Source organism: Panthera leo, chromosome C1 (assembly GCF_018350215.1).
Source record: "Panthera leo isolate Ple1 chromosome C1, P.leo_Ple1_pat1.1, whole genome shotgun sequence".
NCBI classification, from domain to species: Eukaryota; Metazoa; Chordata; class Mammalia; order Carnivora; family Felidae; genus Panthera; species Panthera leo.
In genome coordinates this window covers 212,128,101-212,152,019 of record NC_056686.1, presented here as the reverse complement: position 1 = coordinate 212,152,019, position 23,919 = coordinate 212,128,101, and the positions used below count along the sequence as shown (strand labels likewise).

At 46.6% G+C, this 23,919-nt stretch overlaps 1 protein-coding gene across 10 annotated transcripts in view; it reads right to left on the bottom strand.

The window, feature by feature from the left end:
* ARMC9 (armadillo repeat containing 9) overlaps positions 1-23,919 on the bottom strand; it is a 150,180-nt gene that overhangs the window by 78,958 nt on the left and 47,303 nt on the right. For 9 of the 10 annotated variants that reach the window (XR_006205754.1, XM_042950474.1, XM_042950480.1 and 6 more), the window contains 8 exons: positions 20,645-20,679; positions 16,822-16,936; positions 13,853-13,945; positions 10,328-10,418; positions 8,950-9,073; positions 6,151-6,290; positions 4,539-4,615; positions 1,764-1,838 (listed from right to left, as the gene is read on the bottom strand). Coding sequence is in view for 9 of the 10 variants with exons in the window: in XM_042950474.1 (XP_042806408.1) it covers positions 1,764-1,838; positions 4,539-4,615; positions 6,151-6,290; positions 8,950-9,073; positions 10,328-10,418; positions 13,853-13,945; positions 16,822-16,936; positions 20,645-20,679 (750 nt within the window). In the remaining variant the exon portion in view is untranslated. The remainder of the gene's footprint in view (positions 1-1,763; positions 1,839-4,538; positions 4,616-6,150; positions 6,291-8,949; positions 9,074-10,327; positions 10,419-13,852; positions 13,946-16,821; positions 16,937-20,644; positions 20,680-23,919) is intronic. The other variant, XM_042950479.1, reaches the window with a different exon arrangement.

Sequence of the window (23,919 nt, the reverse complement as noted above, 5' to 3'; positions counted from 1 at the left end):
GCACTCATTTATCTTCTTCTCTGTTTGGCAGGGGGTGGGGGGGTGGGGTGGTGGTATTATTTTAAGACCACCATCATAGCATTTGGTACCGATATAATTTCTATGTTTTCTTTGTCGTTTTCCACAAGCATACAAATGTTTTACCTGGTTGCAAAAACAGAGTTCTTATGATGTCATATTCTCCTCTCCTTTTGGGAGTCCAGTTACACATGTGTGAGACCTCTGGGTATTGTGCCCCAGGTCTCTGAGACACTGTCCCTTTCCTCCACACTTTTTCTCTCTGGCCTGGCTGATCTCTAAGGGTCACGCTCTAATGTCCTATAACACGAATCTCTCCTCCCCACTTGGTCCCTGTCCCTTTACTTCCGTTTTGTCCTGCCTTCCCTGCCCCTTGCCCTGGACGTCCTTCCTCCAGGCTGTCTTTCCTGCTGCCTGATCCATATCACCTCCCTTCTTTTTTTCTTAGCCTACGTGTTTTCTTCCTTGGTCTCTCCTTTGGTTGAGAATTCCTCTCACCAGAAGGACCATAATGCAGAATTTAACCAAGTTCATTTTCCCTTGTTCCGTACTGAAATGATTCCCCTCTCCCCCAAAGCGATAGGCAATTAAGTTCCATTGTTCAGTGTGACCACACCGAATGGTTCCTAATTGAGTTTTTATCTCTGGCATAACTGTTGATGTAATTTTAGATGACTAATTAGGAGATTTAGCAATTCTTCTAAGTAAGCAAAATCAAGTGGAAGAACATGTTTCACTGGTCTCAAACTGAATTGGCCTGTCTTTTGACTGTGGAAATATATTTAATCCCTTCATCATAGCATTCAATATGCACACAGTTGAGCTGGTTCCGCACGTTATGAGAAAAAGGACAAAACTCCAGTGGTTTTGCTGATTAGATCCAGAAACACTTGTCATCGCATACGATGCTAATCACCTGAAGCTTGTTTTATACTTAATCCAACAGAAGCACTAATGTAAACACATCAAGTATTGAATCCACCATTTACCAACCACACCAGGAACCAGACAGCTTTATTGTCTTTACCAGAGTGTCTGTCCCACTTGGTTGCTGTGAGAACGTCTGCAGCCTCCGAGCGTTTGGACCACACCACTGCTCACTCCTGCCGCAAGTCCCCTAGGACTCCTGCAGGTGAATTTCAGTGATACTTTCTCCATTTCACTGTTTTCCTGCTAAGCTTCTACTATGAAATCCATAGGCATTCCCAACGCCCCAAATTAAAATGAATCATTAAAAAAAAAAGTCTATTAACTTTCCAAAACTAAGCCTGTTGGGAACTTTCTAACATGGTAGTTCTTAGGAGTTAGGGATCCCTCGAGAATATGATAAAAGCTCCAGATTCTCTCTCCAGAAAACTGCAAATACATATCTGGCATACAATTCCAGGGAGTTCATAAGCTACGTGCAAGCCACGGGGCCCAGTCTCAGATCTCCTTGCTCTAACAGCTTCTGAACCGTGGCACTGATTGAAGCTTACAAATTTCTCAAGCATATTTGCTTTCTTTCTTTTTTTTTTTTTTTGTAAATGTTTATTTATTTTTGAGAGAGACAGAGACAGCACGAGCAGGGGAGGGACAGAGAGAGAGTGAGGCAGAGAATCCTAAGCAGGCTCCGTGCTGTCAGCGCAGAGCCCGATGTGGGGCTCAAACTCACAAACCTATGAGATCATGACCCGGGTCGTAGTCAAGAGTCAGACGCTTAACCAACTGAGCCACCCAGGTGTCCCTCAAGCACATTGTCTTACCATTGCCCTTGCTTCCTCGCGAATGGACGGAATAGAAAGGATGCTGTACAGAGCTCCGTTCACATACGGCTGTATCTTTAAGGGGAGAGAAAACAGCCATTTACAAGTTGTCACATACAACTCAGTGATCAAACACCCCGCTTGTGAACAGTGTGGCTCACGAGGAGAGAGAGCACTACCACCTTCTTCAGCTCCAGGACGCATGTTTCCAAAGGACAGATATCTCCATGTCCAAATATGGAGATATCCCCATATGTGCATGTCCCAGTGACAGCTACAACGAAGAGTTCAAACCCAAGTTCATTACTGGCTCCCAAAGCTCACTCCTGCCATATGCCACTGCTTAACTGTCGGCCTGCTCATTCAGGCTAGTACCGCTGGAGTCATCATCGAATGCTCTCGCTTCTGCTCTCCAGTGTTGAGTCTCCAAGCTGCCTTTGCTAGGGACCCTTCTTTTCCACACACACTACCACGGTCCTTGTTCGGACATCCTCCATGACCTAGGCGACATCGATCCTCCCAAAAGGTCTCTGCCTTTGATGTTCACACGTTAGCCCAATAATCCCATCATTGCCAAAATTCTACAACGTGGGCCAAATCGTCCCTCTTCCTACCTCGTAAACCTTCCCTAGAGCCTACCTGGAAAGTCCTCACTCCTCAGTACGGCACACAGGAGCCTTCGAGGTGTGGCCTCAATATCATGTCCCCCTGCCCCTCCCTTCCTGCACACATCCCACGTTACTTACGGGCCCCTCCCCCCCCCCCCCCCCCCCCCCCCCCACACACACTCAGCTCTGTTTCCTGCACATCCCCCCACTACCATACTGGGTTCATATTTATACTTCTGTCTCCCCTATTGTGAGCTCTTCGAGGACAGGACTCATGTTTTACTCACACAGGTAACCCCAACATCAAGCCACACAGGACATGGTACATGGCAGGTGCTTGATAAATGGCAGCTCCCTTCTGAGTAGATTTTGTGCTACACTCTCCACAGCAGTGAAGGGCTCATGTCCCACCCGTCTTTTCTGGCGCTGGACTTTATTGTCCCTTAATCTTTGCCAACCTAATGGGTAAAAAAAATAATAAAAGGCGTCCTATGGCTGTTCTTTCATTTTCCTGACCACTGGCCAAACTGGTCATCAAGATTTCCTGTTCTGTAACTTGCCCCCGTGTGTACTGTATCTTCTTCTTCTGACTTGTATTTATCAATTTATAGGAGATCTTCATATATAAGGGAACTTTTGTCCTATGTGAGGCCAATTTTTCCTCAGGGTATCATCTGTCCTTTGACTCTTATCATGGCATCTTTTTCCATATCCAAAAAGTCTACTATTTACAAAGTCAAATATGCGTATCTTTTTCTTCATGGCTTTTGGGTTTTGTCTTTCAAGACTATGACTACCTCACATAGGACCCATGCACGGAGCATTTATTTGTGTGGCAAACACATTTCTAGGCTCTAACATGTGTACAGGGAGACTTTCCAGTTCATCTTCAGGGCAAATGCATTTGTGACAATTACAAGATTTACATCTGTTGGTCTATTCTGTTCTCAGAGGTAGCAAGCATACTGGTGCCAACACCTGAAACCAACATTTACTATCAGAGACAAATTTGCCACAGGCTTCAACCGCCGTAGTTGAATAAAATGGAGAACAGAGTCTAGAAGGAGTTGAGGGCTCCTGATCTGAAAATATAAAAAGCTCATCAAGCACTGTCACAACCACGGAACCCTCGCCAGCTGACGCAGCCGGGGTCACTCAGCTGGTGGGCCAGGGGACCTAGGGTAGGAGAGAAATGAACAGAAGGGGAGCTGTCTGCAACGGGAATGGATACAGGGAAACCAAGTGCCTCACTCTGACCCAGCGGTACTCTGTCCTGTCCTGCTAAGACACCCCTGTACTTGATCTGGCTAAAGAGGCCAGGTTTTTGTTGCGGCTTTGGCCTCAGGGGCAGAGTGATGTCGTGGTTTCTGCACAGGCATCTGTAGAAAGCAGGAGAGAGAATCCTCATACTGTTTATAAGTTTCTGTTAATTAGTTTATCGAGACCTCCACTTTATTTAAAAAGGGCTTGCGGCACACAGGTTAGATGACAGAAAATCACCCCAGTGTTGGGGAGGCCACGGGGGAGAGCAGGAGCTGGTAAGGCCATTCTGCGGGACAGCGTGGCGGGACTCTGACCTGAGACCGCCATGTGGGGCGAGCCAGCAGTGACGAAGTGTCTGCACCCCAGGGGCCTCGGGGGGGGGTCAGTGTGGCCATGGCACTGAGGACCCTGTGGCGGCTGAGAACTGGAGGTAATGGAGGCCGACAAGCCCGGGGGACTGGATGGGGGCACTGCAAACAGGGGCTGTTTTGCAGTAGCAGGAGTTAAGGAATGAGATGTATACAAAGCACACAGTAAAGTCCTCAAAACACAGTGAAAAAGTCTGAAAAGAGTGAGATCTAGAGCACAATACGATTTACACGATGACGCACGCAACACATAACCTTAACTACATTTTCAGGCCACGTACGTGTCCACAGATGTACGTTAAACAAACACACCCCGGGGAGAATCGGCGTGGGGTGGAATGAAGCAGGGCGGGTGACAAGGAGGAGATTAAGTCCCGAGGGGGACCTGGCAAGGACCAGTGATGGCAGGGCGACAGGAAATGAGGAGTGGGGGATCGATTTCCGGCTTCCCGGTTGCAGAATGTGGGGGGGGCAGAGCGCACGCACTAACCCGGCCAGCCCTCCCCCAAGCCCAGGCTAGCGGCGCCGCCCCGTACCTCGCGGTTCTCATGGCCGAGCAGATCCGAAAGAACTTTCAGCACCAGGCCTGCCACCTTGGCACACATGTTCTTCCCTTCAGAAAAGACAACGGAACAAAACATGACGTGTCTAAACTCAGAAGTACAGTTTCAAGTCAGGCAAACTTGAGCACAAATCTTGGGCCCTCTGCTAATGAACTGTGTGACCCTGGGTGAGTCACTTAAGCAATCCGGGCCTCGGTTTCTTCCTCCTGGGGTTCCCTAGCGATTATTAACATCTACCGAAGGGTGATGCAGAATGAAGGAACTCGGTATAGGCCGTGCACTCCGAGTGGAGACGGTGGCACAGAGCTAGTCGTGTCAGTGAACACACGATACATTACGGGGCAACGTTCTACCTCCCAAGTGCGCACGCCAGCGTCACAACACTCACACAGGTGCTTTAGCAAGTCCAAATAGCATTGTAACAATCACTGCAAATAAACTGATGATAGTAAGAGAAGCTGATTAGAATCTGACGGATGCTTTAAAGCTGGGATATCTGCATATGTTGTTTTTTAAGAGAAGACTGAAGTAACAGTCATTTAGTCAGTCAACAATACACAGGCTGTGCAGATTACAAAGCATCCGAGGTCAAAGAAGCTTCTAACGAATACCCCGGAGCTATTTAGCCGTAACTTCTTCTCCACAAACTGGGGCTGCTCAGACTGAGGGCGGGCGGCCACAGGCCGGACTTGGCACTTCTTCTAAAGAAGCTTCTTCTATCCCCGTAACGGGTCATTTCATGGGTGGAACCTGCAGAAAAGCTGCGATCGCTGCCTTTACTGATCAGATGAGCTGAGATGTGCGCGTGAAAACCCCCTCTCCGGGGGGCGGTGTGTGAAGTGGGGAGCCTGCTGTGGTGAGGAGCAGGGAGCCTGGTCGGGCGTCCTTGCTCTGCCACCGACTTAACCCTGTAGAATCCTGGAAACATAGTTCTCTGTCTTGGGACAGAATGGATCAGAATTCTTAACTTCCTGCCTTTGAATAGTGCAATGAAGATGAAGAAAAATATAAAGTATTTTAATTTCCTCTTACTGCAGGTGCTGTAAACACATAAAATGGTATTTCCAAGGGCAGCAAGGTATTTGGCTTCAGGGATTCACCAACTGTATAACTAGCTGGAAATGTTTTACACCCTACTTCTGTTTCAGTTCTCTATGAGGGAGACTAAAGGCAAACCACAGCAGGCTGGGTGGTGGTCCGGGTTCACACCCGAGCCAGAGGGCTGGGGGATGGGGGGGATGGGGGGCAGGGTAGGGGGGGGAGCCAGAGGGCTGGGGGCTGGAGGGGATGGGGGACAGGGTAGAGGGGGAGCCAGAGGGCTGGGGGATAGGGGGGATGGGGGACAGGTTGTTGGGGGAGCCAGAGGGCTGGGGAATGGGGGGGATGGGGGATAGGTTGTGGGGGGAGCCAGAGGGCTGGGGGATCGGGGGACGGGGGACAGGTTGTGGGGGGAGCCGGAGGGCTGGGGGATGGTGTGGGGGGGTAGTTAGGGGCTGGGAGGCGGGGGGGGGGGATGGAGGACAGGGTCGGGGGGGGGGGGAGCCAGAGGGCTAAGGGACAGGGTGGGGGAGGGGTACTATCAGACCTGCGCTCCGGAGGCAGAGGTTCATGAGCAAAGCCACCGAGTACTCCAGCGTGTAGTCAGACAGGCAGTCGGGGTCCTTCAGAATATCAATCAGCCAGAAGATGAGGCCGTCTCGAATCATCGCTGTCTGCAGCGGGCGCCTAGGATGCAAAAGCCTACAGGTCAACTACAGCTGTCGAGAAACCTTCCCTGCAAGACTACGGGGTGATGTGCACACCTGTCAGAATAGGCAAACTGTGCAGGACATACAGACTCTGAAGGATATTTTGTTGTTAGACCTGCACAGCTGAAACAACAGATGCCTTTACCTTTCGAGGGTACTACTAAGGGTTCAGACAGAGAGAAGGCAGTCAGGAGGCCTCCTACTTTGAAAGTTTCTTTTTCAACATTTACAATTAGCAGAGTATTACTTCCAATATTTCATAAATATTTATTGACAGCTTTTGGCCTACTTGACCCGGGAGATAGCCATAGGAATAGTTCATCACCAATAAATGGGTTTTTAGTAAACTCTAGTCCAGCTAGGCACTTGAGCTGTGTGAAAAACAAGAAAAGCAAACAACCAGCCCAATCCCTTTTTGAGTCAGGTCTCTAGAAACTAAGGGTAGTTGAATGATGTGGGTCGTATAATCGATACAGAATTGTTTTCCACCCAGAGTCTAGGTATAAAACCTTACAAAATCCAACACCTCATCAAAATGTGTTATGGTGAATGTCTTCATGCCGGCCTTAAGAACTGATGAGATCAGGCATAACGGTATCACTATGAAGTCGTGTAAATTCTTTGAAAATCAAAACACCACAGAGGAACCACCACTGCACATCTCCTAATGAACAGGTTATGGTAAAACTCCTACCTGGACAGTATCTACTTGCGCTATTCTTCAAGATTTTATTTTTAAGTGAAGCCTACACCCAATGTAAGGCTCGAACTCACAACCTCAAGAACAAGATTCACACGCTCTACCGACTGAGCCAGCCGGGTGCCCATCTGTGCTAGTCTTAAACACCACACTCACCACCTCGGTGAAATTTACTGGAATACAATGAAGGCTACATTCTTTTGGTAATCCTAACTCTCTACATTCACTGTACAGACCCCAGAAAACTGCAAAAACATGAAGCATATTTCCAGAACAGAGAAGCTTAAATTACTGTTTGCAGGGCAAGAAAAAACTGGCAATAAATATCTGTACTCCCAGAAAGAAGTATTTCTTCCTTGTATCTCATCTCTGTTACTTAACTATAGTCACTGAATTTCTAAAAATTTTCCAAATGCAGTCGACACCAGGCTAAATTATCTTTATAAACAAACAAAGTGTTCATATGATCTGAGGAATATAATAACTGGATATTACTACTTACAGATCTTCTCAATTCACATAGTTAGAACAAGAAGCATTGGCAGGGACCTGGCAAATAGTAGGAGCTAACTACCTATCGCTTTCCCTCATGAAACATACACACTTAGAACGAGTCACCTTGGGGGAAAAAAAGAAAAAAAAGAAGAATAAGTCACTTTGCAGGCTTTGGGCTACTAGCGAGAGCGTATCAATCAAATGTTAACCACATTTCTCTCTCTCTCTCCCTCCGCCCCTCCCCCCCCACTCTTTCTAACAACAACAACAAAAAGTTAACCACATCTGACAGGAAGAAAGTATGTCCAGAAGGGGGCTGATGGTCAGAAAGAGCTGAGATTTCTTACTAAGGCCGAGAGAAAGTGAGGTGGTCAGGAGGGAACGCCATGCTGCAAGAATTCTGAACGACTCAGCGATTCCACTCTTAGACACCGAGTCAGGAGACAGGAAGACATGTGTCCACACAAAGACTTGTATGCAGATGTTCCTAAGAGGCTTGTGCATAATAGACAAATAGTAGAAACAATCCAGGTATCTGTCAACCGCTGAATAGATAAGCAAAATGTGTTCTGTCCATAAAATGGCACGTTACTCAGCATGACGAAGGAACCAACTCCTGACATGTTACACCACTGATGAACTTAAAAGCACGATGCTGAGTGAATGAAGCCGGTCACGACAGAACACACATTATAGGATTCCATTTATCTAAAATGTCCAGCATGGGTAACTCTACAGAAAGCAAATTTGTGGTTACCGGGGGCCGGGGGTAAGAATGAGGCTTGGAGGTGGGCATGAGGTTTCTTTGCGTGGTGATGGAAGTGTTCTAAAGTTAGCTTGTGGCGGTGGCTGTACAACTCTGTAAATCTACTAAGACTCACTGAATGGCGCATTTAAAAGGGGTGAATTTTGTGCTATGAAAGCATACCTTAATAAAGCTGTCAACGAAAAACAAACAAAAGCTCTAGGTGGCTACGAGATCCAAGTCATAACAGGGTCCAGATGGAGACGTCAGGGTGGGCCGCTGGGACATAGGGACTGGGGAGCGGGAGGCTCCGCCCACCTTCCATGGAAATCCCACCACACCCCCTGTGACTCCTCATCCACGTGCACATCTCCCACAGAGGCTGCGAGCGACTTGCTGAGCTGAGCTCCACCAGGTTTTACTCACGTGTGCATCTCTACCCCTGACGTGGCCTGAGACACAATCCAGCCCCTGGCCGGCCCCCGCCGTGGTGCTCGCGAGGACACCACAACGGCACTTCCTGAGTGGATGGTTTCGAGGATTAGAGATAGGCTTTCCAGCCCTATCTTGGAAAGTCACCCAACCTCTCCTAAATGTTAACTGAAAATATCACGTGCCCCTTGGGCTGCTACTGGGACCTAACAGTGGCTAAACCTTACTGTTAGGAGCTACCATGACCTACTGCGCGGTCAGCACCTGAGGCTGAACTTCTGCAAGGCCCCGAGAATGTTCTCCCGGGTGACGACGTCCTCGTCTTCCTCCTTCAGCCTTTCCTCCAGCATCCGCAGCACCCTTGTGGTCTGGGCCAGGTAGAGACGACCTAGTGATATAACCAGAGACGCACAAGCAGAAGAATTGATCTTGTGCTAAGTTCATGCTCCAAAACCACTTTCGATGAACACTTCGCACGTAACGTTATGTAGAGTTTGGGTAATTTTAGGTTCTAAAAAACTTAAAACATATTTTTTCTGCAAAGTTGGTTTTATCTAATCAACTAATGAAGAAAAAACGACTCCTTTTGTAATCTAAACATAATTAATTCATCACTATGTTTTTGTGGGGAGCTCTTTTATTTACCTGAAATCTTGAACCCAAAAGTCAGATCTACAAGGAGAAAGAGGGTAAGGAATCTGTATGTTATGGGTACCTTAGTCTTTATAACAGAGGCAACCAAGCAGTAATGATTTCTGGCACATTCCTTGCTCCTTTGAGACACACCCGTGGCCTGGGGAAGGAGTTGGGAACCATACCTGGAACCCTACAATAAGCCTTGAGCTACCGCTAGCCTGTTGTGACTTGTGTCTTGATACAGATGACATTAATGCATGTACCCTCCCTTGTAAGAACAGACGGAAGAACAAGCAAATGAATGACTGACCCGGCTTTTGGAGTATCATCTAGTCATCATTTGAAAACTCCCTTTATTCACATTTTAAAAAGCTGAAACAAAGTAGAACTTAATGGAAGATAATGGCACCCTGTAAAATCATCTTGAATTCAGCTTTGGTATGTATTATCTTTGGAATTTTCAAATCCTCTTGGTTTAAGAGATTATAGGCTTTAAAAAAAAAAAAGAGTTTATTTTTAAGTAATCTCTACACCCAACATAGGGCTCAGACTCACAACCCCAAGATCAAGAGTTACACGCTCCACCGACTGAGCCAGGCCGGAGCCCCTAGAGGTTACACTCCTTTGAAGGAAATGGTGCAGTGCTTATTGGAATCAGCTTTGATTATTTCACTAACCTTATTTTGCAGAAAACTATAGAAAATGCATTACCTGTTATATACTTGAAAGCCAGTGAAATACTATGGTTACGAAACCAGAAAGCTCACAAAATAAAACCAGAAGGCTTATAAAATAAACTCTAAAACCATAAAAATTTGCTCTGACATAAACTAAGCAAAAGGACAACAGCCAATTTGCACAAAACACCTTAGATGCACTAAACGGGAATAAATGGAGGGGACGTAGAGCATCTTTAAGAAACGTGAAGAAGAACGTCAATTTTCAAAGGAATAAAAAGCATTAATAAGACCTAGCTGCTCTCTGGGAGGAAAAGTTGACGCTCTACCTTCCGCCAGGGACGCGAAGGCATTGATGAGCCGGGCCATGTACTGTCGCACCACCTCGCTCTTGGAGTGCAGCAGCTGAAGCACACTCCTCTGTGGGGGAAACACAGCAAAAGAGGAAAATGATGAGGTTAAGGAAAAGTGACAGGTAAACACACGTCCCTTCTCTGGGTCTGCTCTTCCCTTCCTCCATGTCAATTTATTAGAGGTGAAATAAAGGGACTGAAGCCAATGCTTCATCTGGAAATCTCCATTTCCAACTGATTTTTTATGAGAGTTGACAAAAAATAAGTTATTCAGCCTTCTAAATTAAAAGAACGAATTATACGGGCGCCTGGGTGGCTCAGTCGGTTAACTGTCCACTTCAGCTCAGATCACGATCTCGCAGTTCGTGGGTTCGAGCCCCGTGTTGGGCTCTGTGCTGACGGCTCAGGGCCTGGAGCCTGCTTCGGATTGTGTCTCCTTCTCTCTCTGCCCCTCTCCTCACCCTTCTCAAAAAAAAATAAACATTAAAAAAAAAAAAAAAAAAAGAACGAGTTATACAGAGCACTTAGACAGTGACTGGCACAAGGGAGGCAATACTGTTGGCTATTGCTGTTGCTAATGTTTTTCCAGGTTAATGAGAGCTCCAACGCACACATCTAATTTTGCTCCCTGCAAACCACAGTAAAACTACAGTGAACGGATTTTTAAAAAAAAAAATTTTTTTTTTTAATGTTTATTTATTTTTGAGACAGACAGAGAGCATGAACGGGGGACGGGCAGAAAGAGAGGGAGACACAGAATCGGAAGCAGGCTCCAGGCTCTGAGCCATCAGCCCAGAGCCCGACGCGGGGCTCGAACTCACGGACCGTGAGATCGTGACCTGAGCTGAAGTCGGACGCTTAACCGACTGAGCCACCCAGGCGCCCCAGGATTTTTTTTTTAATTTTTTTAAATACGTGAATTCTGAAGGACAGAGAGACAGCACAAGAAATGTAACACAATTTCGGAATCAGGAATGCAGGGCAGTAACAGACTTAGCAGACCCAAGAATGTCAAGTCTCAAAGGCAGCAATGGACAATGAGGAATTACCCAATTTACAGCACTTAACCCTCAAAAGGGAAAAAAATAAAGAAGAATGAATGAAAGCTGTTAGAGCAGGAGCTAGATCCCACTTTGTTGCTCCCACACTACTGTCCTACTGCATACTTCCCCCCCATTGGTCTCTTGTAAGGGTAGCACAAAGGGTCTTGGGGGGGGGGGGGGCACCTGGCCCAGGTAAGCAGGACTTCTACACCAGAAGGGGGTAAGGGGCAGTGCCTAAATGCAGAAAGAATGCTGAACAGGGAGCACCCTGTCCTCTTCTCCTACCTGAGTCCCGGAACACTGCACCCAGATCCTCACCCTCTAGGTAGAACAGAAGACTCTTCCTAGAAGAAAATGACCAGCCCAAGAGAAAAGAACCAGAGATCCTAAAATCAGAGGTTCCTAATAGAGAGCCCACCTGGCTCACCCTCCAGTGGAGCACTGCGTCTACAGGTCCTACCCTCGCATTCACAACTTCCAATCGGCTTTCACTCCCCCCACTCAAAACATTATGAGTTAAACAAGGTCTATTAGAAACTCAAGATAAGTTTCCAATATGGGCGATAGATAAGGTCAAAACAAATGGGGGAACAACCTGAAGGAAATGAGACGGTGAAGGGAGAAGAAAACTAGAAAAAAGCGCAAATGTGTCACTAATGCCCTCAGAGATACAAGAAGTTGTATTATGTCCATGAAGAAACAGAATGTCATAAAAAGGGAGAATGAAAAACTCAACTAAAAGGTTAGAAAATAAAGATGAGGAGATCTCCCGGAAAGTAAAGCAAAAAGAAAAATATGGAAAACATGAGACACAAGAGAAAATTAGAGAAGCAGTTCAAGAGGTGCCACATTCAGAAAAAGAACAGAGAAAACAGAGAGAGGAAAACCTAAGGCATCTTTCATTAGAGGATACATTATTTTTTTATATATACAACCAAGAAAGAAAAGCAGCCAATTAAACTACAACAGGCCATCAAGTATTAGATACATTCCAATTTCCCAGATGCTAACATGGGGGGAAAATGCATCCCAGATTCAATGAAATAAGATAGTTTCAGAAAGATCCAACTGAATTTACTCTTTGTATTTGAGTTTATAAAGTCACAACAATGTATTTTTCAACTGCTTCATGTCTGATAAGTTGGTTGCAATGCCATTATAAATATAAGCAGAAGTAAAAAGGGGCACGTGGGTGGCTCAATCAGTTAAGCGTCCAGTGTCGGACTTGAGCGCAGGTCATGATCTCGCGGTTTGTGAGTTCGAGCCCCGCTCTGGGCTCTGCAGTGGCAGCTCGGAGCCTGGAGCCTGCTTTGGATTCTGTGTCTCTCTCTCTCTCTGCCCCTCCCCCACTGGCATGCACGCTCCCTCTCTCAAAAGGGAGTAAATAAACATTAAAAAAAATTTTTTTAAAGAAATAAAAATAAAAGAAAATAAGTCACGAATCTGAGAGACGATTTTTAAACTTAACATAACTCTTTCATGGGAGCAGTAAGAAAACTACATTCAAAGAATAAACTGGCAACTCAGAATTCTCAAACGCTACCTACCGCCTGTGTGCATAACAGGCACAACTAACATGATTAGTTTCTGCAGGGTGCCGTCTCATCGGCGAGCCTAAGGGGTATCGATATTCCACTCAGCGCACACGCTGTGAGCTTAACAATAGGAAGATAAAGTATTTACGTCATTTTGGATAAACATTCAGTGGGACAATGAAATGCGGCGTCTTTACATATGCCATGTTCAAGAGCTCGTTCCTCCTCCTGTCCAGCGAAGCCTGGTGCTGGCAACAGGTAAGGGGGTGAGGAGTGGGGAGGGGAACCGCCATGCCTTGGCTACTCTGTGCTGGGCACCGGGTCAAGTACTTCCCACACGTGACCAAACGCAATCATCCTCCCAACCTCACAAGGCAGGTGAGGCTCCTTCTCAGAGGTGGTTAAGAGTAATGTACTTAAGCTAATCTGGCTCAGAGGCAGCAGGGCAGAAGTTTGAAACCAGTTAATCTCATTCTGAATCCCATACTTTCCCCACCGCATCGTCAGACCTATCTGGTCCGAAGCTATATACAAACATAGTGTTAACACATTTCAAGTCGGGCCCAGATGAAAACAACTGGGTTGGCTTACCCGCCTTGCCGGCCGTAAATCATGCTGGGCTTGCGGGACTCACGGTTACTCGGCAGGGTCAGGAAAAGAGTTGGGATTTGGGGAAAAGGAAAAACGACAGGCAAGAGCTCCAGAGTTGAATCAGGCAGTTCAACCTGTTTAGGACTCTATCAGAGGTGAAAAGTGGGCCAATGTGTGGGGTGAATAGCAGATCTCACCAGCTAACAGGAGCTCAAGGCTGACATACAGTCACTAGACTGAAAATCTCATAAAAAGTAAAGCCTCCTCCTTTTGCTAAGATCATCCCCTCGAAATAAAGGCCCTGGCTGGGCTCTGGCCCTCCTCTTGCAGACCTGGCCGTGGCCGTGACAGTCCAGGAGGTCGTTGCCAATGTAGGCTTCCAGAACGGTCTCCCTCTGCTCTCCAGGATGGGATGTGGTCAAGCGCTAGAATAAAGAAAAAGAAAAGTAACGATCTAAGTCTTAATATGGAGAAAATGTTCCCATAGCGGGCATCTTTTAAATGGCAGTACCGGTAACCACACATTTAACCAAAGTAAATAATATCCGGGTGGGGAGGGTTAGTTACCCAGCCAACCAGTCAACTAACGAGTTACAATGTCGTATTTCCTCATGGGTGACGTAGGCATCAACCTGCACACGTGGAATCTCCAGAGAAGTGAAGTGGTAAAATGACCGGACTGCAAGTGTACAGATAAGGAGAGCTCACCAATATCTAGAGAGGGTTTTGCCAGGAAGGGCCTCAAGAGCTGGCCCATAAAGGATGAGCAGACCATTAGCCACCACACGGGAATGTGAGCATGGTGGATGGGGGAGGAAGTGTGGTAAAGGTCAGGGAGGCGTGAAAACGCAGGGTGCAGGTGAGTGGAGCTCAGTGATGGGGGTGGACAAAGGGCAGGTGGAAGAGGGCTTGGAGCAAATGTGTTGCCAACAAATTAGACTTTCTACTATACAGACCGCTGCAGCAATATTGTGTGCGTGCGCGTGTGCGTAGGGTGTAGATGCGTAGAATTTTGTATATCTTGAGAGCCATAAGTCTCGGGTTAAGGAGGAATTTACTTCATGTCCATAGGGCTAGAAAAAAAAATGTTGTGGGGCACCTGGGTGGCTCAGTCAGTTAAGCCTCTGACTTCGACTCGGGTCATGATTTTGCGGTTTGTGAGTTCGAGCCCCTGCGTCGGGCTCTGGGCTGACAGCTCAGAGCCTGGAGCCTGCTTCGGATTCTGTGTCTCCCTCTCTCTCTGCCCCTCCCCCGCTCACACTGCGTCTCTCTCTCTCTGCCCCTCCCCCGCTCACACTGCGTCTCTCTCTCTCTCTCTCTCTCTCTCTCTCTCTCAAAAATAAATAAACATTAAAAAGAAAGAAAGAAAGAAGGAAAGAAAATGTCATGTGTGCAATGTGTGTGCGTGTGCACATATGGGTGTGTACAGGTATGGATTACAACACGAGAACATCACATAACTAAAGTGAGCAAATGTCCTTGCTTTTCCAGGAAAATCCTCCTAACAATCCCTGAGACTGCAGGCCTTACTTCTGGCCAAGGAGGCACTGGGTGTGTAAAGGACCACATGGTGAGAAGACAAGAGTGGCAGATCCCCCCAGAACCGAAAGGTGGAGGCCTCCGGAGGCAGGTGTCGCTGACAGGCTGGACCCACTGTGGCCAAGCAGGAGGCCCTGAGGGGAGAGGGCACTCTGTTAAAGGAGGGTGTGCCAAGAGTGTCACATGCGGGGCTGCTGGGCTGGAGTGGGACACAGACAAAATCATAAGACACAGGTTTACTTTTCCTGACTATTCTGTGACAATGTCATTCATTCAGCCAAGGACTACCCTGTCTCACCAAGAGCCCAGCAGCACGAACTGTGAGGACGTGCCGGGCAGACAATCTAGCACCAAGGAAAGGGCTTGCTGACTTGAGCAGAGAGAGGCGACATCTGGGGCAGGGATGGCCCCCCGAGATCACTCCCGCTGCCCACCTCGTCCGCTGAGGCAGGCATCACCACCGATCGCAGGACTCTTCCCGCTGAGGCTAGAGTCATCCTCAGAGCATGCCTCGAGACCACATTCCAGGAAGCACCACCAACCATCAGAAGAGCAAGTGAGGCGGCCTTTTTCCACCCAGAGACAGGGAAATTGCTCAAAGGCATTTTGATGGCAACATAACCTGAGATTCAGGGATCCATGAGGAGTCTGACACGATTACAGGATAAGTTAGAACGGATCATTTAAAGAGCCAACCAGCACTGGCCTAGACCTGTAGTTCTCAAAGTGTCATCTTGGGAACCCTACGGGTCCTCAAAGCCCTTTCAGGGAGCCTACAAGGTCATGATTGTTTTCATAACACTAACATACGGTTTATCTTTTTCATAGTAAATGTCTCAGAGGCTGTATGAAGGGTGACACTGTGACAAATCGAATGGGGGAGCAGATGTAAGAATCCAGCTGTCCTCCATCAGACCGGACGTTAAAGAAATTTGCAAAAATGTATAAGGATGCTGCTTTTCCTATTAATTTTTTTGCTCGGAAAATCGTTTTTTATAAAAAAAAAGTGTCATTTATGTTATGTTCTGGGTTCATTGTTCATCTTAAATGGATTAATATTTAACATTTTCTCAGTTTCATTTCTAATATTACAAACGTTTGTAGATAAATTTCACATAAACTGAAGGCTTTCAGGTCCTCAGTAATTTCTGAGAGTGTAAAGAGGTCTGAGACCAAAAAGCCCGAACCACTGGCTTAACTGGGACCAGTGTGAAGACTGGGCTTTGCTTCCCTTAAAGACTGGTTCATCAGCGTCCACCCTTGCTGTCTGCTCCAATGGCCACGCGGCAACGCCTGAACGCAGAAGTCTTGGTGAAGCTGTCACGTCAGAATGACTCTGGGCACTCACACGCCGACCACGCTGGCCAGGAGTGTGGCTCCAGACCAGGCGACAGGGGCAGTCTTGAAACTGCATATTTTGGGGGCTCTCTCTCTCTCTCAAAATAAATAAATAAACATTAGAAAGAAAGAAAGGAAGGAAGGAAGATAAAGAAAGGAAGAAAGAAAGAAAGAAAGAAAGAAAGAAAGAAAGAAAGAAAGAAAGAAAGAAAGAAAGAAACTGCCTATGTGAAATGACCGAGGGAAGGCAATGGCAACTGTGATGTCAACACGGGGGTTTTACAAAGAGGCAAGGCGATCCTGAGAGGTTGCTGGTGCCAGCAGGCAGCGTGAAGACAGATTTTTAGTAGCTGGGTTACAAGATACACCTGAGCTAGCCAGCCAAGAAAACCAGCATGGCCTTTTTCTCCCTTAAGGTACGTACCCAGCGCAGAGCCTGCAACAAGAAGGCTTTCAAGCGGTCACTCCCCCAAATCAAATCCTTCTTCAGTTTCTCATAATCCAAGGAGGGCAGCAATGGGACATCCTTCAGCTTCCCACTGGGCAACACAAGTTCAAAGAGAAAGAAAAGGGCAAAAGGGCATGTTCATTATACCTCCTGAGTACCGGGACCCCCGTCTCGAGCTGCACAGGCTAGCGGCGGCCCGGCTGTTTTCTGTGCTCCCGGAACTAGGTCCAGGCTTCCACAGAGAGGGCTGGTTCTAGGCTCCCCACCACCCCCGGCGTCAACTAGCCCGGCTCTGTCTCTCCTGTGGTACGTACTGGGGTTTTGTTTAACATCTTCCCCAAAACGAGGAGTCCCTGCCTAACCAGGTTTAGAAACCACTGCATTCCCGTTAGGCCCGGGCTCCATCCGACAGGGATGAAATCTCCTCGGAGGCCCCAGCACTTGCTGCAGCGCTCAACGTCCTCCTTAGAACCTGGAGCAAAGCCCAAAAACTATTAGCGTCAGCAGGGCCGAGCGTTCTTCCTAAAAACCCGAGGTCACTGTGCCTCTCGAACCCGAGGAACCTAACCGGGGGAAGGACAGACCGGGTTCAGAAACACCCGTGAAGACTCATGGTTGACCCCTGAGCAGGCGCAGGGGTGTGCCAGGAGGTAGCGCGGGTTCCCGCCTGTGAGACGGGCAGCAAGCAGGACAGTTGGCAGACCCTGGCCGAGAGGACTCCAGGCAAGCCCCGGGGGGAAGCCAGGTTTCCCAGGGTCTTGCCAGTCTGCCTGGCTGAACAGGAGGGGACCGGACAGAAGGGAGAACGAGTGACAAGGCAGCGAGGCCTATGGTCTGGTTTACGGGACTGGAGCAACGTTCACCTCCTCGCTTTTATGTCACACTCGTCATAGAGGCCACCACTGGGGGCCTGGGGATTCAACTCCCTGGGGATTCGTAATTAGTTCATCGTAAAACAAGTAAAAACCAAAAGCGAAACAAAAATATGGTTCTCCCGATCCTGCGCACGGAACATTAATACTATTATCAACACTAACTGCACAACACTGACGGGGGGCTCAGGAGGACTTGGGTGAAAAGACGCAAAAATGAAGAGTTCTTTTTGCTTTTCACTGAAGTGTAACGGGGACACGTTATATTACTTGCAGGCAAACAGCATGATGACTCGCGCACAGTGCGAAATGGTCACCGCACTGAGTCTCTCTGCCCTCTGTCACCATACCAAGTTCCCACGCCTTTTCTTGTGATGAGAACTTTGAAGTTACTTTCTTAGCAACTTGTAAATTGGCAATACAATATTATTGACTATAGTTCCCGTGCCGTCCATTACATCCCAGGACTTTTTATTTTGTAAGTGGAAGTCTGTACCTCTCAGTCTCCTTCACCTATTTCACTCGTTTCCTTAGTTTGGAAGGGTGGGACAGAAACTGAGGGAATACCTCTGGGAGGCAGTGTTCAGGATCCTGTCAGTTTTCTTCATGCTCTACCGACTGAGCCAGTCGGGCACCCCTACCTGCTAGTTTAAAAAAAAAAAAACTTTTTTTTTTAATGTTTATTTATTATTGAGAGACAGAGCATGAGCAGGGGAGGGGCAGAGAGAGGAGGAGACACAGAATCCAAAGCGGGCTCCAAGCTGTCAGCACAGACCCTGATGCGGGGTTCAAACTCACAAACCGCGAGATGATGACCTGAGCCGAAGTCGGACACTTAACCGACTGAGCCACCCAGGTGGCCCCGTGCTAGTTTTTTTTAATGTAAAATTTTAAAAGCCAAAATGAAATCCTCTTCAAGGGCCCAGGGAAAAAGGCCAGAAAACAGGGCCACAAATGAGATCTCAGTAAACACCCCTGGGAGGAGCGTGTCCTATTTTGTACATCAAACAGTTGAGCCACGCACATGTTCACACTATTTTGACACTTATTTTCCTGAGGCAGATACTACTGTGTTTGAAAATGAACACAGACTACTTTAAAAATTTCGATGACAAATGACTGGCCAGTATTCTTCAAAAGTGTCAAGGCCACGAAAGACAGAGACTAAGGAATGATTTCCAGTAAAGGAATCAGACACGACAACCACATCAACATATGATCCTGGACTGAATGCTGGACCAGACAGAGGACGTAACGGAACAACGGGTAAAACGTGAGCGAAGCCTGCAGATTAGATGGTATGGTACCAGCGTTAATTTTCTGATTTTGATAACTGCCCTGGGCTTGTGTCAAATATTAACATGGGGAATCCGGGTGAAGGGTATAGGAGAATTCTTTGTACAATATCTGTAGCTCTTGAAATTATTTCAAAATGAAAAAAAGATTTTTTAATTTGAAGTTTAAACCAGGACTTGTTCTAGACAAAAAAGTCCCATCTGTCAAGCCAAGTCTGAAATTGTCCTATAGCTGGGGTACTTCCTATGGCTGGAAATAGCACTTCCCTGTCACACGCGGGCCACAGTTACTCGCCCATCACGTCAATATTACCGGCTGAATTTGTTGCCAACCAAGTTGCTGAGAAACCCCACATTTCTGCAGTCCAGCCACTCTCCCACTGTCCAAGAAAACTGTGTCCTACCTTCTCCTTTGTCCTCTTAAGCCCCTCCACCAACTACCCCCCTTTACTCTCTGCAGGTGACCTTGCTTCTCATACCGTTGGGAATAACATTAACAAACACCCAAGGAGTTTATTAAATCCCCAGCATTGTACTAAGTGCTTTATACATATTAACTCATTTTTATCCTCACAATAATCCTATAATAAAGTTACTTTTGGGGCGCCTGGGTGGCTTGGTCGGTTAAGCGTCTGACTTCGGCTCAGGTCATGATCTCACAGTCCGTGAGTTCGAGCCCCGCGTCGGGCTCTGTGCTGACAGCTCAGAGCCTGGAGCCTGTTTCAGATTCTGTGTCTCCCTCTCTCTCTGCCCTTCCCCTGTTCATGCTCTGTCTCTCTCTGTCTCAAAAATAAATAAACATTAAAAAAAAATTTTTTTAAAAAAAGAAAGTTATTATTAGTGTCATTTTACAAGTGAGGAGACTGAGGCACGGGGAAGTTACATAAGTGGTCCAAGGTCACAGAGCCAGTAGCAGAGGTGGGATTTTAGCCCCGGCAGTCTGTGCTCATAAGCATGACATTATACAACCACCACCTGAAGGGAACAAAGTGCAGGGTCAGTGTCAGACTCAGGCAGGACTGAGGGAGGAGGCAGGCTGTGTCTCTCTCAGGTGTCTGAGTCATCTGACTGTATCCCCCGAACTCCCATAACGAGGGGGGCTCAGGGGGCCAACAGAAGCCACTCTACTCCTCGCGCCTTTGCTAAAGGTTCTCAACTTCCTTGTTACTGCGACATACATGCCCGGTGAAGCTCCCTTGCATCCGACCCCCACACGGGTGACAACCTAACTGATGTGGGTAGGAATGCTCAGGCCTAGACAAAGCTATCCTGTGGCTCTGGTCATAGTGTGAGCCAGCAGAGATCGTGAAATTCAGACATTGCACCACTCTGCTGACTGCCCTATGACAGAAGATTCTATACAATATCATGGGAACAATTCAATGAATTTTTCCATTTGATGCTACCTCTCCAAAATAAGTAGAATTAATACTAAAAAATACCTCTAGTTTAATAATCTTGCTTATAATTACTGGCACTTCCTTTAATATCCAGCTAGACTGGAGGTCTAGCTAATCAAAGGCACTCCTCTAAGCTAGGCTGTTAAGATGAATGTTTACTAAAGTGACTTTGAATTCTAGTTTTACCCAGGGCTGTTCTCCATAATAACAGCTCCTAAGGGCAATGACTTACCCTGGTGCCAAGGAGGCTCTTAACATGGTTGAAGCCTGGGGGTGGGGTGTGGAAACAAAAGAAGAGAGGCTGTGTTAAACAGGGAGAGCAATGCATTAATCCTAAATCGCTTTACTCACATAAAATCAACAGATTTGCAAAGTTTTTGATCCCTCAGGATTCTCCGGCCATAATCATACATGATTTAAAAATTAGCCCAAACCGAAGTTAAGCAACACACTACTGATGTATTTCCCAAGCCGCCTACAACCCTTGGTTCATTGTGGCTCTGCTCCAAGGAATACTCCATAAAAACATGAGTGGGTCCCCCCGGACCAAATTCAAGAGGCACTTAAAGCTGCCTAGTCAGATATCATAGAGAACAAAAGCAATGAAAGTCATTTTATTATCCTGATTTTTTCTTTACTAAGGTTTTCTCTTTGAGTATAAAAATAACATGCACTTTGTACCAAGTCAAACACTATAGAGGTGTTTATAGAAAAATCCCCCTCCCACTCCATTCCCCTTTCGTCTTACTTATAGGCCAGATCACTGCCTACTTTATGGACATTCAACATTGTTCCATTCATTGCTTGTTTTGTTTTGTTTTTGCCACTACAAACAATGCTGTATTAAACATGTACTGAAACAGACTTGAGAAACAAAAAACCAAATGCTGTGTGTGGCGTTTACTTGGACCAACTCAAACCAACTGTAAAAAAACATTTTGAGCAAATAAGGGAAATATGAATATGGACTCACTGGTACTGTGTGATACTGAAGAATTAGTGCCAATTGTATTTGGCATCATAATTATGTTTGGTTTTTGTTTTGTGAAGCCCTTAGCCGTTGGATATATACATTGAATTATTTGCAGGTAAAGTGACATAACGTTTGGACTAGGTTTTTTTTGTTTTGTTTTTTTAGTGTTTATTTTTGAGAGAGAGAGAGAGAGAGAGAGAGTGAGAGTGAGTCAGAGCGTGAGCCGGGGAGTGGCCGAAAGACAGACACAAAATCTGAAGCAGGCTCAAAGCACAGAGCCCAATGAGGGGCTTGAACCTATGAACCGTGAGATCATGACCTGAACCAAAGTCGGACGCTCAACCAACTGAGCCACCCAGGCACCCCTGGACTAGGTTTTAAGGAACTCCAGGAAAAAAAGTTAAGTAGAGGAGAAGACAAGAAATCTCAGCCCTCCATAGAGCCATTCTCGAAGGGGCAGGTGGTGGTACTCAATCCTCTGTGTCATAACAGCTCTCAAATGGTCATTATCCACACTTAGCACGCTGAACTGTGACAATTTTACAACTATTTCTGTGCCTTTCTCCTTCAGTAGACATGGAGTTCTGTAACCCTCAATATATGTACCCAGCACCTGCTACAGTGCCTGGACATACAGAGGCACGTGATCAAATTTGTTGAATGAATGAATGAATGAAGACTGATATCCCCAAATGGGCTCTCCAGAAACCCTGACTAATTTAATAAATTTAATAAACTGGCCCTGGCTGAGGACTCCAGTCTCTACTGCTTCTACTGTGTAGTATTTACAGGCCACACGGATTCCCATCTTGGAGACAGCAAACCTCATTTTTAAATGGCTCATGACCATGTTTTATATTTTTTAACCCTTGACTTTTTTTGGTAATTAACGGAAATGCCTATTTCTGTTATTGGCTTAAATAGCAAGTAGCTCAGAAAATAAGTTTGAAATGTCATCTAAATTACTCATCTAACACATTAAGAAGACTAAGAAGCCAAAATAATGAGTCAAATAAGGGCATAACCATGTTAAAATATCAGGCTAATGTATACACAAAATAAAGATATTTTTAAATTAATGTTGTCGACTAATCATATATCCACAAATAAAATTCATGAACACCACGCCTTTCTTCAGTTAAGAAAATGTTTTCTATCATTTATTTTAAAAAGATTTTAAGTAATCTCTACACCCCACATGGGACTCAAACAAACAACCCTGAGATCAAGCGTCACATGCTTTTCTGACTGAGCCAGCTAGACACCCCCTTTCTATCTTTTAAAACAGCGCTTCTCTTTTGCTAAACTCTGTAGCATTCTATTTGGCCTGCGAAGAAATTAATTGAAAAACACTAATAACTAAAAAGGCAGTGTGTCAAACATTACTGAGATTTTATTATCCAATCAAGTAAAAACAAAAAACAAAAAAAACCCCGAAAAGATGAGCTGGGGGAAGAAAGGCCCTGCATGCTCTTAATGAGAGAGGACTTTGTGCTATTTCATTCACTCAGCGAGTCCTTACTGATTCCCTCCCACCTGCTGGGCTTGGTGAGGCACAGAGATACCCCAGTGAAAAAAGCAAAGCCCCCTTCTCAGAGAGCTTACAATCCAACGGGGAGAGTCAATGATCAATAATTCTCAGTGCCTTATTGGCAAGTGGTGGCAGTAACGGCCCCATTGGATGTGGACCCCCAGGAGAGCACACAGAAAGAGCACCGCTCCCCCTTCCTTTCTGCCTATCCATGCAGACCCTCCCCCCCCTCCCCCCACACACACAAGGCTGGCAGAGCTGGGAAGTACTGAGCTCCGTTTTAAGTTAGGAGGTTGGTATTGACCTTAACAGTGATGCCTGAGGATAAACTTGCCCAGCGAATGGAGAACTCACAATAGGATATATCTATCTCTATATAGATATATATATCTACCTATATAGATCTATCTATATATAGCTGCTGCTTCCTACCCGCTGTACGGAGGCATTAATAGTAACACTCAAGCACCAAAGGGGCTGTGCTCCAATCTTCTGACCAAACTTTACTTTGGACTAGATTTCTAAAAGTCATTGCCACCAACCGTGGGTGCCGCTCTGTGTGTAGCCAGTGTGGACGGCAAAGAATAACTCAGGAGGAGAAAGACGGGAGAAGCTCCAGGGTCATCAGTCGCAGTCGGAATAATAATAATTTCCCTCACGAGCTAACAATGGATTGTGGACATCGATGGACAAGTGCCAGAATGGATCCCCTTGCCGAGGAGTTGCCAAAGAGGCCCTGATGCGGCCCCACTGGGCACTGTGTGATTTCCAGACCTTCTGTTGGGAGCTTCCGGAAAGGCCTCTGTGGGCGGGGGGGGGCACCAGAGGGAAGCCATGTGCTCCATGGCAGACAGGTGAATGGACAGGGGGTGGTCTCCCATCTGAGGAAGCACAGTATGAACCCTTCAAAGTGCAGGTGTAAGCCCGCAGAACGAATATCCTGACCCGTCAATTCTTCACTGGGCACCTACATTGTGCCAGGCTCAGGGCAAGGCTCTCGGGA